The sequence below is a fragment of the Poecile atricapillus genome, chromosome 1, assembly GCF_030490865.1.
Source record: "Poecile atricapillus isolate bPoeAtr1 chromosome 1, bPoeAtr1.hap1, whole genome shotgun sequence".
In the NCBI taxonomy this organism is placed as follows: domain Eukaryota; kingdom Metazoa; phylum Chordata; class Aves; order Passeriformes; family Paridae; genus Poecile; species Poecile atricapillus.
The window spans coordinates 166,393,893-166,410,033 of NC_081249.1; the positions used below are offsets into that span (position 1 = coordinate 166,393,893).

The following is a 16,141-nucleotide window of genomic DNA, read 5'->3' on the forward strand; positions in this document are numbered from 1 at the left end:
GTCTTAAGTAGAAGATCAAAATGAGAAAGTGATTTTGAAAATTAGATTTTACTTTGAAAGGACTACAATGTCAATTGCAAGGAGATGTTCAGCCTATGATATTATTAGGACTTCTGATGTCTTGAACATTGCTATTATTTTGGAGTTAAATTTTCAGATTAATTTTATTCTTTCTTATTTTCAGCAGTTATAGAAGGCTACAAACAAAGTTTCTTTACTTAAAGAAATATCTCTGAGTATCTTCTCCTAATTTACTCTGGATTTACTGCAGGTTTACTCCCTTGTAATAAATAGATTCAAGACTGTGCTAATAATTATATTGCTTACAACTCCGTGTTCAACTGAGGATCTTAAAGAAAGTTACTTTAAAAAAATGACAAATTTTTCCATGGGACAGAGTATATTTATAATGTACTTGCTACAATAAATGTCAAAGAGATGTTCAGACTCTCCTGTTACATAATTTCTGTTTAAAGAAGTGTAGTTGAAATGTAAGCATACCTCACATGAAATAAAAGGAAAATTACTGCTTTATACCAGTGTAAAGAAAGACTTGTACTTTTAAAGAAAATACTAGGTTGTATTTTGTCCAAGGAATATTCCCTTCAGAATAAAATGAAAACTAGTCATAAAATGACACATCAATATTTGTGTTTTCAACACATTTTTGTAATTTCTAGATTTTCCCCTTTTTTTTTTTTCAAAAAACCTAAAATTATTTAAAGAAAAAATTTAAACCCAAAAACCCCTCAAAAAATCAAAAATCTTATAAAAGTGTTAGTTTTTATTATGAAGAACTAGTACCTAGAAAGCAGTGTAAAAGGTTTAAGTCTGTGTCTACCCATCTGCATAGAAAATATTGCTATGTAAAAGTCTTCACAATAAATTAAAGGTGATTCTCAAAGGAAGTCTTGTGAGCCACACAGTTTTATGTTATTGACAAAAATATTTATCGGGATTTCTAGTTTGCCTTGGCAGCAGTAGATTGTACAGGAGAACAGAAATCCTGGAGGGAGAATTGAAATCGAATAATTCTGAAAAGGCTAAATCCTGTCAGATACTGAGCTTTTATACAAATAGGAAATTAACTATAGGATTTATGAATCCCAGTCACAGAATATTTTAGGTGGTTGGGGACCCCTGGAAGTTATTTAGTACAATGCCCTGCTTAAAGCAGAGCCAGCTTCCAAGTCTGCTGCCATTTGATGTTAGATCACATTACTCAAGACATTGTCCAGATGAGTTATGAATGTGTCCAAAGATTCCCACAACTGTGGGACACCCTTTTTCAAGTTTGAGTGTTTGTGAATTTCATTTTCTTAATACTCAGTTAGTTATTGAATACTTAAATTTTTTTTTTTTTTTTGACTGTGCTGTTCTAATCCCTCACTCATTGAGGTTGCTAAATTTTTACTTCTGTCTTCAAAAAATTCAGATTTGGACCAACACAGAACATGATATTTGCACTGAAAATAGTGTCACTTAAGGGGTGTTAATACTGTAATTCCCTGCAGCCATTCATCAGAACTTCTGTTTACACAGAGCACAGACTTCAGTGGTTAATTCCACAATGGCCATTTAACAAATCAGTTTTGCTGAACTGGTGCAGTTAGCCACAGAAAAGCCTCTACACAGATGGAGCTTCAGTTAGAGCTCGGGTAAACTTTGTACCTCAGTCTTCCTTTCAATACTGTATTCTGCTCCTGCTGTTGTGTTTTGTAGGCTAGTGTGAATGAAGGAGAGAGAAATGTAAATCTGTCTTCTCTTTTTCAAAATCCTTTGTGGTAATATTGTCTTGCAGTACATCCTGTGACTAATGTTCATTTTTCATGCTGCAGAAATTGTAGTCCTTCCATCCATTTCCAGATAGAAATGTTTCTAATTGAGTATGCAGGGACTTTTAAAATTTTCTTTGTTCTTATCTTGTAGAATCAGTTGTTAAAAATGCTTTAAAAATTAATGTAAGAAATGAGCTTCATGAAAGTTTGGGAAATTTGCAACACATACCTTGAACATAATTGTAGTATAGTTGTGGGAAGAGACCTCTGGAGATCATCTAGTCCACCTCCTTCCTCAAAGTAGTGTCAGTTAGAGCAGTATATTCAGAGCCTTGTCCTGAACTCAGGATTTTGAATCTTGTGGATGGAGACTGCACCATCTGTGTGGGCAACTCATTCCAATATTTGAATACTCTGATACAGAAGAATTTGTGGGTGTTTTAAGGTTTAAGTGGAATTTCCTGTGTATTGAATTTGTTCCCATTGTTTTGCATCCTATCACTGGGCACCACTGGGAAGAATCTGCCTCTGTCTTCTTTACTGTCTGGCATCAGAGTTTATACATGTCAAATAAGGCCCCCAAACTTTCTCTTCTGAAGATTAAAGATCCCTGTTGTCTAAGCTTCTGCACAAATTCTGTGATGAACTCGCTGCTGCCTGTCTGTGAGATTCTTGTGTTGAATAGGGAAGAACAATCATGTGTCTTGAGCTGCTGGTGATGCTCTTGAGTGCAGCCCAGGATACTGTCAGCTACCTTTCCCACAAGAATGCATTGTTGGCTCTGGGTCAGTTTTGGGTCCACTGGGACCTCCAGGTCCTTTCCTGGATGTTTCCCAGTTGGCTCACCCCCAGCCTCTACTGGTGCATGGGGCTGTTCTGCTGCAGCTACAGAACTTGCATTTCCTGCTGCTGGTCTTCCTAAGATCTCTGTTGGTTTGTTTCTCCAGCCTGTTGAGTGACCAGACTATTCTGGTCTGTCAGCAACTGCTCCTGGTATTGTGTCATCTGCATACTGAGACATGGCATTCTGATGGCACTCTGTCCCATCACCCAGGCCATTAATGAAAACTTTATTGCCCTCAGTAAGGTAAACCACCTGTGGCTGGCTTCCTTTCCACTAATCACAACCTTTTAGGCACAATAGTTCACTCAGTTTTCAGTCCACATCACTTTCTATTTGTCCAGCTTGCACTTCATCAGTTTATCTATGGAGATATGATGGCAGACAATGTCAACAGCCTTGTTAAAATAAGCTAAACAACTTTCATCATCTCCACCAGTCATCATGATGTCAAGTTGGCTGGTCAGGATTGATTTCACCTTCACAAATCCCAGCTGACTACTTGCAGGCACATTTTTGTCCTTCATATGTTTGTAAATGGTTGCTAGGAGGATTTGCTTCTGTCTCAAGACATCACAAATATTATGTGGAGTTCATTTTACTATGGTAGAAGAAACAAGTAAAAGCAAATCCAGGGGCTAGAGGGAGAAGGCTTAGTGCTGTGCTTATGCTTGAGAAGTGTTTGAAAAGTGCTTTGCAATGGGTCCTGCATTTAGACCAGGTCTGGGACCCCTGGCCAGCAGCAAGCAGCTGCTGTTGCAGAGGAAGGAAATATTAGGAGTGCTGGGGCCCGAGAGCTTCCCTCCCTGCATAAGGATTCCCAGCATTGCTAAGTCACTGGGATCTCCTGTAGGATGAACTCAGAAGATGAGTCCTGAAGTTTTATATTTAAATGGTATGTGGATTTTGCTAGCACAAAAGAGGCTGAGCTAAATTGCTTCTAAGTATAGGGCTCTGTTGTGTTCTTCTGTAGTTAGCACTGTTAATAAAGGAATAGTGCCTTCATAACACTGAGCTTACTATGACTCTGAAGAAAAGATTTAGCATTTATTTTAATTTGTTTATTAGTACAAAAATGTGTACATCTGAGCATTTAGCAATAATTTGCTGTAATTCTGAAGTCTTCAGTATTTAAAGAAAATCTATGGTGCAGCTAATTTGGTAGAAATAGAAGAAAAATCTGCAGTTGGAAAATTACAGTGTGTAGGTGTTGAAATGCCTCCTGCTTCACATTCTTAATTGGCAGTAAGCCAGAAACTAAGAATTTCTGGTTTAAAGGGAAATGCTTCCCTTTTCTTTACATTTTGATGGATAAAACTAGCATTTTGTTTGCATTTTTTTAGCACTTAGGGTTTCTTCCATCTTGATACAAAATGAATAAAATTTTAATTAAATAGCTTCTCCAAATTACCTTGGCTTTTTTGCATTACTACTGGATAACACAAAGATATGTATGCCTTGCCAAAGGAAAAGGATGCGTTGATGTTTAGTTTTAGTTTTAATTTTGGCATCCAGACCCTCTTGGTGTCTGATTCTATTCTGGGAGTTGATCCAGTTGAGTAATTTTTATTTTCACCTCATACTTTTTTTCATTGCTGCCTACGATTTCCTTCCCATCCTGCTTTTGTTTTGTTACCTTTTTCAATTGTGGGATACCATTGAAAGAGACAGAATGAGGAGAAAGGTACAAGATCTGTAATTTAACCAAGTTTTTATATCCATTTTTAATCATGTTTATGTGCATATGACTATATGTCTGACTGCTTTCCCTTCAAAAGGAAATAATGGTAGACTTTTGTTAAAATATTGTATATTTTGTGTTGTTTTCATCTTGTACAAGTTTACATCTTGTATGTATATCTTCTATTTATCCACTTCCTATGGTTTATCCCTTGTGTTGCTGTAAGGCAAAAGATTCCATGAAACCAATGCCTTGATCATCTGGTTTGAAAAGATCTTTCAAAAGTTTCATATTTTTATGCAAAGCTACACTAAAATTTAAAGCATTCGATGTAGGAAATGATATATAATAGCTTGACAGGATGATATTTTAAAATGTGGTCTTCAACCACATATTATAAAAAAAAAAATAATGCCTCTCTTTGCTTGCATGAAAAGCCTGAATAGTATAGGTTCATTTTTCGTGGTTTTGTTTTTTTAATGAAAGCTGTGAGCTTGTAATCATCATAGTGAGTAATGTATTGTATGTTTATGTTTTTGTAAGTTCTGGCCAGGATATCCAAGGAACAAGTGTGGTGGCAAATCTTCCAGTCCTTATGAGACAGAATCCTGCAGAGACACTTCGTCGGGTTTTACCAAAAATCAGGGTAAGTTTTGCGTATTGAGATTTGGATGTATCTATTTCTGACAGTTTAAGTATTTTAACAAAGGAATAAAAAATCCCATTTTTATTGCAAGCTCAATCTCTAGGAGGTGTATGTCCAGTAGGTCTTCCACATTAATGCACTGAATTTAAGAAGTGTTACAGATATAGTTTTTAAAAAATTGTTACAGCAGGGGGAAAAAGAAAGTAGAATTAATACTACTAAAATGTTCTTAAGATTTACCAGTGTTTTGACAGCTTTTTGAAAATTCTTTTTGTGGACTATCCAGGCATAATGGTTGATTCTGATGTTCTCAATAGCCTTTCATCCAAACATTAAGATCTTGATGGTGCTGTCCAGAAGAATATAGTTTCCTTTTAGCTGTCTGTGCAATTTCACATTCTGCCCGCCATATTTTTAGTAAGTCACTGCTAGTTGTGATAAATGCATGCTGACCATGTAATTTTATGCAGTAATTTTATATAGAGATATGTTTTTATAAAAGATATTTGGGTTGTTTACCCTGGAGAAGAGAAGGCTCTGGGTACACCTTATTTTGACTTTTCAGTTCTTAAAAGTGGCTTATAAAAAGATACGGACAAACTTCTTGGCAGTGCTTTTTCAGATATGACAAGGGGCAATGGGGTTAAACTAAAGAAGAATAGATTCAGACTAGATGTAAGGAGGAAGTTTTTTAACATGAGGATGGTAAAGCACTGGAACAGATTTCCCAGAGAAGTTATGGATGCTCTATCCCTGGAAATGTTCAAGGTCAAACTGGATGGGACTCTGAGCAACCTGGTCTAGTGGAAGGTGTCCCTGCTGTTTGCTGTGGGGGAGGACTAGCTGACTTTTGAGGGTCCCTTCCAACCCAAACCATTCCATGATTCTGTGATTGTGGAGAAGATACCTGTCTCTGTATTTCCACTCTGTCCCAGATAATGAACCCTTCCTTCCCCAGAAGAAATGTACAAGTTCATTTAAAGTGTGGTTTAAGAAGCAGCATTGGCCAAATAAGAACAAACTAAATCACAAATGCAAATGAAAAACTTAATAATGCTAAAGACCCCTAGGACTCCTGCAGAAGAAGAGGGCTGGAGAGGGCCTTATCAATGTCTACAAATACCCAACAAAGCAAAGACAGAGACAGGCTCTCTGCAGTGGTATCCAGTGACAGAACTGCAACTCTTGCTGGAGTGTGCACAAACAGAAACACAGGAGATTTCTTCTGAACATCAGGAATAAGTTTTTCACTGTGAGGGTGACTGAGCAGTGGCACAAGTTGCTTAGAGATGTTACTGTCTTCCTTGGAGGTATTCAAAAGCAGTCTGGGCATGTCTTAGCTGTAACATGCCCTACTTGAGCAGGGGGATTGGAGAAAATGCCCTCCAGAAGACCCTTCCAGCCTTAAGCATTCTGTGAATATCAGACATCACCTCTCAACTTCATGTTATCTCCTGAAACATCTGTGATCTCAGGAGACTTCTGTTCCTTAAGAGGAGCTGTTCCTACTTTTGTCTGATTATTTAGATTCAGCAAATACCAAGTCAAGAAAAAGCTCTCCTCAGGACTAAGGACTGGTGTAGACTGACAGATTGTTTAGAAAACGGTGAACTGCTTCTGGTTGCATTCTGTGCTATAAGATACAGGCCAATAGGCGTTTTGCTTAAATATGTGTAAGTGTAAAAGTGCTTTGAGAAAAATGACTTGAAATTTCAAAGTAATTGGTAACCCTTCAACTTGCACCAAATACCTGCAGTTACAATGACATTAATCTGACATATGTCATGCAGTCTTTCTAAACCAATCTACTGGCTTCAAGAAAAGATGATTTGTTTTTTTATGCTTTACCATACATCAATCTATTTTTGCCTCTGGTTTTCTACTTTGAGAGCAGAATTCTTCCTGAAATTAAGGGGGAATAAGAAACAATGTGGATTTTCTACCCTTATTTTTCAAGCCATAGAGAAGTGCTGGTCTTGGCCTGTCTTCAATAAAAAGTCTAGTATGGGAATACAGTTTTTTATTCTAGTTTTAAGTTTTCTTTTATATAGAGATGAAGAAAATATTTGAAAGTATGATCATTTGCATGAATAGGGCCTGGAGCCTGGAAAGTATTTGTACAGTGGGAGCAGGATCTCAGTGTGATCTTTGATCAGGCTGTACTTAGTTACTTTGTAAAAGTATCTTCCTGTATATTAAAGACATTCAACTGAAAACAGTGTACGGAGAAAGAAGCATTAGGAATTGAAGACAGAAATATTTGAAATGAAGCAGAGAACTTTAATAATAAATAAAATCAATCTTTGAGAAAATTACTGAGAAAAGTAGTGTGGCTTTCATCTTACAGTGTCATTTAAACCCAAACTGGATAACTTCCTAGATGACAAATTAAATGAAACCTAAGTTAATGGGCTCCCGACAGGGCTGTAAAAGTAAAATATAATGAGGTCAGTCTAAATCCAAGCATTCATTTCAAGTTTAAACTTTATAAACTGAAACTTTGTGGAATGTATATGAATTAAGTTCCTTTCCATGGCAATGCTCTTATAAAGACAGTTCTTCAATGGTGTTCTGTTATCTAATATTATTTATCTGTAATAGAAGTAAAGTGATGTTTTACCCATGTGCACTGCACTTTTAACTGCAAAACAGCATTTGACATCATTAACTTGACCTATTTTTTTTCTTAACATTGTTTTTATTGGAGGAATCATCCTGACCATTAATTGTTAAACTTTTATAGTCTGTAAAGGCATAATTGAACTCAACTGTGATTAGAGTCTTGCAGATGTAATCTTCCATTGCAGGGAAATAAATTGATTTAAATTATTGCACTTGGTTCTACTTCTTTAGGTTGGGAATAATCATTTGTGAAATCAAATTGGCACATGAAAAATGAGTTATGTAGTAGTTTCAGAAGGCTGTTTGTTTGAAAGTATTGTCACCATACAATTGCATAAAGAAACCAGTGTAGTTATTTAGCATGCTTGCAGACACCCAAAGCAAAATGAATGTTTTTATTAGAGCTGAGGATAAAGCAGATAAAGAAAGAAATAAATGCAAGGAATGTTCAGTCTGAATACCTTGCAAATTTGTATTTCATTTGTGAAAATTTGATAAATCCAGTTACTTCTAGAAGTATAGAAATGGATGGATGCATATTGCTTATTATTCTGTGAAATCTAAATTAAAATTATATCAAAGACACTATAACATAAGTGGTTTAGGTCTGAGATTAATAAAATCAATACATCTATAAATGTGACATACATAAGTAATTATTGAATTAAGTGTCAGTACTTCGGTTATGCTATTTAAACAAACATACAGTATATAATTTAGATGTCAATGTAATGAGATTAGGAAGTTGTTTTTTTTTAATTCTGCCATTAAAATGAAATTGCATCCTTGTATGTGTTCTTCTGCATAGAGAACTCCACTCTGGATTTCTGCATGCACCTCCTCATGAACCTTGGAAGTCATTGAAATGCAGATTTAGGGAAAGCTTAGACATTCTTACAAGCATTTCTCTTTGTCCACAAAATGGCTCTTTTCAAATGATGTTAATTGTATTTTTCCTGCTTTCCATCTTTGGGCTCTGCAACTTAAAGTGATGGAGGGAGATTGCAGGTGTCTATCTGAATGACTAATAAGACATTTTTCCAAATGCTGTGATTGCAGCAAACTATGCTTATTCTTGTTGTTGTATATACATCAAGCTTTATTCAGTGTTGTCTGATTAGTTCCAAACTCATTTTCATACTTACTTATTTTCCTAATATATCAGCCTCCTCTTGAAAGCTTTTCTTTTCCATAGCTGATTTTATAGTTTAAGAAAAGTTAGGATGATTTTCATCCTTCCTTATACCTAACATTAATTTTAAGATCCATTCTCATTGTATCCTTGAGCTTCTGCAATCTCCATTATTTCTGTGTCTTTTAGTCTTAAATGAAAATTTCTATCATACCAATCCAATTACTTAAATGATTTGACTATATCTCTGCATGCAGCATTCTTTCAAGAGAATTCTGTTGTTGCAGGACAAAATGTGCTTTTAAACTAGAGATGAATTTTCTTTTTTCCAATTAATGGAGTAAACCAGGCTTTCTAAATTTTAAGTTTTGATGCCTGGGTTTAACTTGTAGACATTAGAATAGTTAAGAACATGCTAATACCCTTAAATTCCATTAAATATGCTTGTCTGAATAAGACAGGGAGAGCTTTTTTAGTCTGGAGTGAAAATTTGTGGAGTATCCATGTATAGAAAAATACATCAGTTTCTAAATAAATAAATTTATATTAAGTAAATTTAAGTTACTCAGCTTGGATTGTATGAAAATGGAAAGAGGAGACCCATACATTTCCAAATGCAGAACTGTACAGTTCTGAGTGTAAACATCAGTGCAGGCAGGTGTGTAAGCAATCTAGAAATTTATATTTCAATGTCTCCCGAGGTCCATGAGGAGGCACATCCAGAGAATGTGTTCTCACACATGACTATCCAGAGTTATGTGGATCAGTGGAGCAGACTATTTGGGAACTTTATTTGTTGGTAAGTAACCCTGTTTGTATTGCGTACAAAGTGAATATGTACGGAAAATGGAATTCATAGAATCACAGAATTATTTAGGTTGGAAAAGACCTTTAAGTTCATCAAGTTCAACTGTTAACCAGGCATTGCTCCATGATTTTCTGGTGTGTGCTGCTGTGTTAGCATCCAGTGTGTAGACAGTGCTCTTGGTTCTCTTGGTGATGTTTTTCTGAACAAGTGTAAGCCAGAATTCCTGAAAAGTATGTGAACAGGTATTCTGATCCAAAAATATTCAAAATACAAAATTGGTGGGTGTCCTTATTTTTTCTTGGATGTGGCTTTAAGAGCAATAGTGGAACAAGGACAAAGTTTGTGGAAAGAAGGGGGCAGGAGGTTCCATGGGTATTGAAAGCAAATGTTTTGTTGGAAAGCAGCATAGTGCTGTTTCTCTTTTTCATTTGAGGGAGCAAGGACACCGAGAATCCTTTTAGAAAGAAACATGGTTGTAAACAGACAAGTCTTGAGAGATAAGTTATGGTTCTCCTTGAAGTAAGATAAGCTAATAATTGTACATTTGCGTGTATAGATGGTTTGACATTTGTAGAATGAAAACTTCTTGGTTTTTACTAAGTCAATACTTTCTCAGATGTTCTCTACAAGCTACTTTCTCAGCAAAATTCCTCTGATATGCAATGCTTAGAGTCATAGAAATGTTAAATTTGGAAAAGCCCTAAGATTATCGAGTCCAATTGTTTACCCAGCACCACTGTTTCCACCATGACTCTGAGTTCCATATCCACATGCCTTTTGAACACTTCCAGGAAAGGTGGTTCCACCACGTCCCTGGCAGCCTATTCCAATGCCTGACCACCTTTTCAGTGAGGAAAGCCACTGTGCACCTGCTCTGTCCCCAGCCTGTAACACTGCATGGGGTTTGTGTCCCCCAGGTGGAGCACCCAGAGCTTGCCTTTGCTGAACCTCCGACCATTTGCCTTGGCTTTGATCTTAATTAAGATATTAAACAGGACTGGCCCCAGCACTGAGCCCTGGGGATCCCCACTAGAGACTGGCTGCCAGCTGGATGTAATTCCATTCACCAACACTCGGGACCCGGCACTGCAGCCAGTTTGTAACCCAGTGAAGAGTGCAGTCCATAAGCAACCATGCACTTAGGTGCAAAATTTTTTTTTTTTTAAATCTTATTCAGGCTTATTTTTATTTTCAATTAAAAGTCCAGCTTATTTTCTGATTTTTGGTGAGTGATCTGAGAAAACACTGTTCATATCAAGCACTTAAAAAAAGAAACAGAAACACATACATAAAGTGCTAAGTAGAAATTATGGGCTTTAGACTCCTATTGAATTTGCCATCATTCTTAAAATGAGTGTAATGCATTAGTAGTAGAAAAATAAACTCATTTTATTTTCTCACAAAATAAAAAGACACACTTAGAAAAGTAAACAAATGGAATGTTCACTTAGTTGATATTTACAATTACTAATACTTACAATGAATGCTATGCCAAAGATTGCATCCTGCAAGGTCTGTGCATCCTGCAAGGTCTGTGCATCTGAAATTTAAAATTTAAATTGCCCATTTCTAAATTAAAAAAATAGTAATATTTAATTTCATTTCAACATATTAACTTTGTTTAAATTTGAATAGATGATTTTAAAGACAACCCAGTTAATTCTTATGTGTCAGAGCTCAGAAGCACTAAATGTTTAGTTAGCTAAATAAATATTCTAGTGTATTTTGCTTTATTCTTAAGACTATATATATGAACTTTTCATTTACATTCCATTTTAGTCAAGGGGTGAAATTTAAATTGCCTTCTGCTATTTTAGTATCTCTTACTGAATCAATGAATGAATGAAATACTTCTTTTTATTTCGTGTGCAAAAACAGCAGAAGTGCAATTGTTGGCTCGTGTGTTTCTACCTCTCATTTTGTGAAGCAGGAAAATGCATGCATTGCCTTGATGAAACTTAAAGTCACAAAAAATATTATAAGTAACTTTTTTTTTCTTAGAAGATTCATGATATATTATGATGCATCAAGAAAATTTAATGTCTCCAATAAATTGACATAAAAAAATAAATTGTTAAGAGAAAATAATTTTACAGCAAATTTTGTAGTTTACCGAGGTTGTTGCATATTAATTCTAAGTGAATGCAAAAATTTGGATGTTGTTTCAGTACATTTCTGCCTCACTCTCTAAATTGTTATAATTTATAATTATACAGGAGGTTCTGCATGTTGCAGGAGTGGAAATGCAGTTAACAGCTGCTGTTTCTTTTTTGACTGTTCTGCAAGAGGAGTCGGTGTCCATTCATACGTACTCCCACTCCTTCCTACACATCATTCTCCAGAACCTGGAACACAGAGATGCAGGTCAGGGCTGTACAGCTACTCTGATGGCTGATGACCTCTGCATGTTTTGTTTCCTTAGTGGCCTCACAATACAGTGTCAACAGTGACTGAAATCACTGTGACTTTGTATCTAGACTTGCATGAATGAAAAGATTTTTGCATGATGACCACTTTCATATTAATATTTAAATGTAATTCTGATTGAAGCAAAAAAAAACTCTCACTTTGCTTGAAGGATTAAATTCCAAAGTTGTTTCTGAGTCTGAGGTTCTCCTGAAGTACCAACATTTTGTGGCTGAGAAAATGGAGGGAGGATGGTTGAGATTTATTCTGTGTTGATTATTTTTTTGTAATTTCTTTGACAGTAATTTTAGAATGCAAAGGGAAAAAAAAGGGCTGTTGTGCAACTCAAAAGTTTCAGTGGGCATAAGAAAAGAATATGCTTCTAAGTGAGGGGAATTACCTTTATAAAGCAATCAGACTAGTTATTAATTTTATATAGAAATTGGAAATGGAAAAGAAATGGGGGCAGACTTTGCTTCTTATCTATCCTGCTTCTTACCTATCCTACTTCTTACTCTGAAGTCTTGAATGTTAATATAGTGGCTTTCAGGTACATAGCTCCTTGAAGACATGTGTAAAAAGAGCAAATTTTGTTAAACTGGTGTGTTTTGGTTTAGTTGTTGTATGTACAATATGAGACATCACATGTAACTCATTTCTTTTAAATAGGTGTCAGCAATGCATGGTTAGAAACTCTCCTTGCTGTAATAGAAGCTTTACCAAAAGAAACTATCAGACATGAGGTAATTCTAATCTCTCATGCTAACAAAAAAAAATTAAGATTTTAAGATTGTATTTCCCTGCAAGTTTTATTCACCTCAGTCAGATCTGTGGCAATTTCACTGTACATGTGAAGATGGTAATGGTTGTGGAACACACTCTAAGGGACGAAAATGCATGAAAAGGTGAGACAGGAAGGTCACCCTAAAAAAGAAGTTTTCTTCAGCAAATAAAGCCAGCACTTACTTACATTCCACTGTAACACTTCCACTGCACTTTATATTCTCAGTAACATCTTTTCCTGCATCCTGTTTTGGTTTACAGGATAGCATCTCACTCCGTGTCTTCATGAAGAAACTACATTTTGTTTACTATTGGACTAAAATTCCAATATCTGCTAAATGGAACTGGATGCTGGAGATCCATTCCTTAGTGTATTTCAGTAGTTCTTGGTATACCAAAACTCTAATGCACTGCAAACACTTAATTTTTCGCTGTGTAGCTCAAGAAAGAAAAAGAAAATCTGTCACCAAGTTATAATGCCAATCCCCTTTAGTCAACTAATTTATTCACTTTTAAGTATTCATATTTTGTTAAGTTTAAAAGCTTTGCAGCAGATATACTGATTGTGTTTATAACAATATGGAGATTTAAATATATGACTGTTTGTGTAGTATAAAAATTCTCATTAAAATAAGACTAGAATCCAGAACCGTTTAAAAAATCAACTTCTAAAGGGTAAAAAGTTAGGTTGGAAGAAACACAGAGAAATTATTCTAGTCACCTCCAAAATCTAATTGCAGTGTAATTTTAAAGATGTCATTTAAACAAAATCGACTATTAATGTGCATAGGCACCATTATTGTTAGTACTGATTAATTCACTGTAGAGGTTAATGACATTTGGAATATGTTTTTCTAGGTTTTTTCTTTAAGAAGAGGAATACTTTATTTAATGCTCACAATTTTTCTCTTCTTTTTTCTTCTTTTTTTCCCCATGTAGATCCTGAATCCACTTGTTTCCAAAGCACAGCTTTCTCAAACACTTCAGTCCCGCTTAGTTAGTTGTAAAATCATGGGAAAAGTAGCTAACAAATTTGAAGCTCATATGTAAGTAGAGTGTCAATATATTTTCATTCCAGAGTGTAAACCAGTATTTCTTTGTTAGTGGACAAAAATTACTAGAAGAAAAGTAGACTTTATTGCAAAAATGAAATGCTTTTTTTCATGCTCATTTTCAATTCCAGATCCCTTTCATTATTTAACTAGCGTGTTCAGACTTGCTGATGTTCATCATTTCATAACTTGAATTTGTATGTTCTTTCACCAGTTTGAATGGATAACATTTTCATGCCCTTCTTCCATATTGTTTTTCTTATAAGAAAATAAGCCACACAGTGGATTTCTCTGCAAACTTACAGGCTCAAAACACAGCTTCATCTCCTTAGAATTTCTTGTCACAGGAAGAGGAATTCCATATGTAACTTTTTATTATGTAACCAAATCTAGCATGGAGATCTGTTTTTTTCTATCCCTAATGAAAATGTAGATATATCAGGAACTACTGCTGTTCCCTGATACTACCCAGCCCTTGGATTCGGTCTCTGTGAGTTGGGACAGAAGAGGGTGCAATGATGAAAGTAAATTTGACTCACTCATCTGCCCAAAGCTGTTGGTGTGGTACATTCCTTGGTCAGTTTACCCAGGTTTATGGTACTAGGACCTCTCCAACAAATGTGTTTGCTGTCTGGGCAATCTGTATAGCATGACTTGGAATTACAATAGAAATCCACTGTGGGCCACTAAATTCCCAGACTGTCTAGCTGAAGAAGTCCACTCTACGAATTATTTTGATCTGCCCCAAAATGTAAGAATTCAGCATAACACGACAATATGACAAGACATTTAGGAATACATTTCTTTAGATTATGGGTTGTTTTTTTTTCTTCAATAAAAAAGAACTGGAAGCACCCAAAAGGTGCCCAAAAGGTACTTAAATCTTCATTTGCTGTTTAGACTGTACTTGTTGACATTCAAAAGTTAATGGAAATGGTAGAATAGTATTTTTTGAGAATGTTACCAAACCTTTATATTCCAAATCTCTAGGACTGTCAGAATAGCAGTTGCATTTATTTATTTGAAGTTACAGACTCATGGACATAAGTGATTTTAGGGATTACTTGGAATCTTATGTGAAAATACAGTAGTGTTAATTAGTAGTCTTAATAATCAACACACATCTTTTGTGGTGTTTCTTCAACGATTCCTTTCTGTTCAGAAACAGGAATCCCCTCATTTCAGTAAACAGGTCTTAGCACCTTTTCTGCACAGCCACTACATTTTAAGAAGATAACTCAGAATTTTCTGAGACATCTTGTTCTTCTGGTAGAGACCTCTGAGTGCAGTTCAGAGGCCTGAAAAAAGAGGTTTAGAATGTGGCAGAATGAGTAAAATTCAGGATGCACTCTCATTCCCCTTTGAGAAGGGCTCCTGGTACAGGCCCAGAAGACAGATCTATCCTCAGGAGTAGGCAATATATGAGCATATCTTCACTTTCTTCTGCAGAATGGCACAGTTTTTCCTCATAAAAATTTTATTATAATAAAAAATTGTATTTGATGTTCCTCCCAGGTTATTTTATATTCTGTCCTTGTCATAGAACATTAGTTTTTCTACCCTCTGTTCCAGTGTTCCAAGTTTAAAAGTTTTTTATTTTTTATTTTAATTTTTTTTATGTAGCCCCTAATTTAGTATATTCTAAAATGCCAACTTCCAAGACTGTACAATTTTTGAAACTTGAAGCTAAATATTTCTGTAAGAAGTAAATTAAATTTCACTGGAATGAATGCAAGCTGGCTTGCAAATTTGCTTGTCATTGCTGCATGTTATTTATCTGAGTTTTGCAGTAACATAAGAATTTTTATAGAGATATTTTAATGAATAACTATGACAGAACCTTGGGAAGTGAAAGGAAACACAATGGCTGATTCTGTCAAGTTGTAATATGTGTTTTTACTGAAATAATGTGTTTCAAAATTTCAAAATTTTTATTTTGTATCTGCCTTTGATTTACAAGAATACTTGGTCTACTTGCCTGAAGACATTGCAATATTCAAGCTTTTAATCTGAAATTCTTTTTCTCCTTTCTTCCTAATTACGTCTTGGGTGATACCTGCATATGAAAGGTGAAGTATTACAGACATTTAATTGGGATTTGCATTTCCATTTGTATAATCTTTTTATTCTTTCAGTGGCTGTTCAGAAGTTGTACTGAAAATGTTTATTAAATGAGGACAGCATTCTACTACAGTAGCCTACTACTATTTTTGTAGTTTATAAGAAATTATAGATGAAATATGAGCGAATTATAATGACAGTAAATATTCCTTTTCCTGTTTCTTTGGAGCACATATTTGCATCCAATGTACTATATTCTTTTCTAATTGCTGATTATCAGAAAAATAATTTACTGTGTGTGATAAATTAGTAATATATGGATAAACGAGTA

The 16,141-nt window shown here is 35.2% G+C and overlaps 1 protein-coding gene across 1 annotated transcript in view; it reads left to right on the top strand.

Moving 5' to 3' along the window:
• PPP4R4 (protein phosphatase 4 regulatory subunit 4) overlaps window positions 1-16,141 on the top strand; it is a 62,582-nt gene that overhangs the window by 18,612 nt on the left and 27,829 nt on the right. Inside the window, 5 exon segments of the mRNA XM_058854176.1 lie at window positions 4,844-4,946; window positions 11,725-11,872; window positions 12,584-12,657; window positions 13,637-13,747; window positions 14,254-14,259. Of these exon segments, the coding sequence (XP_058710159.1) occupies window positions 4,844-4,946; window positions 11,725-11,872; window positions 12,584-12,657; window positions 13,637-13,747; window positions 14,254-14,259 (442 nt within the window).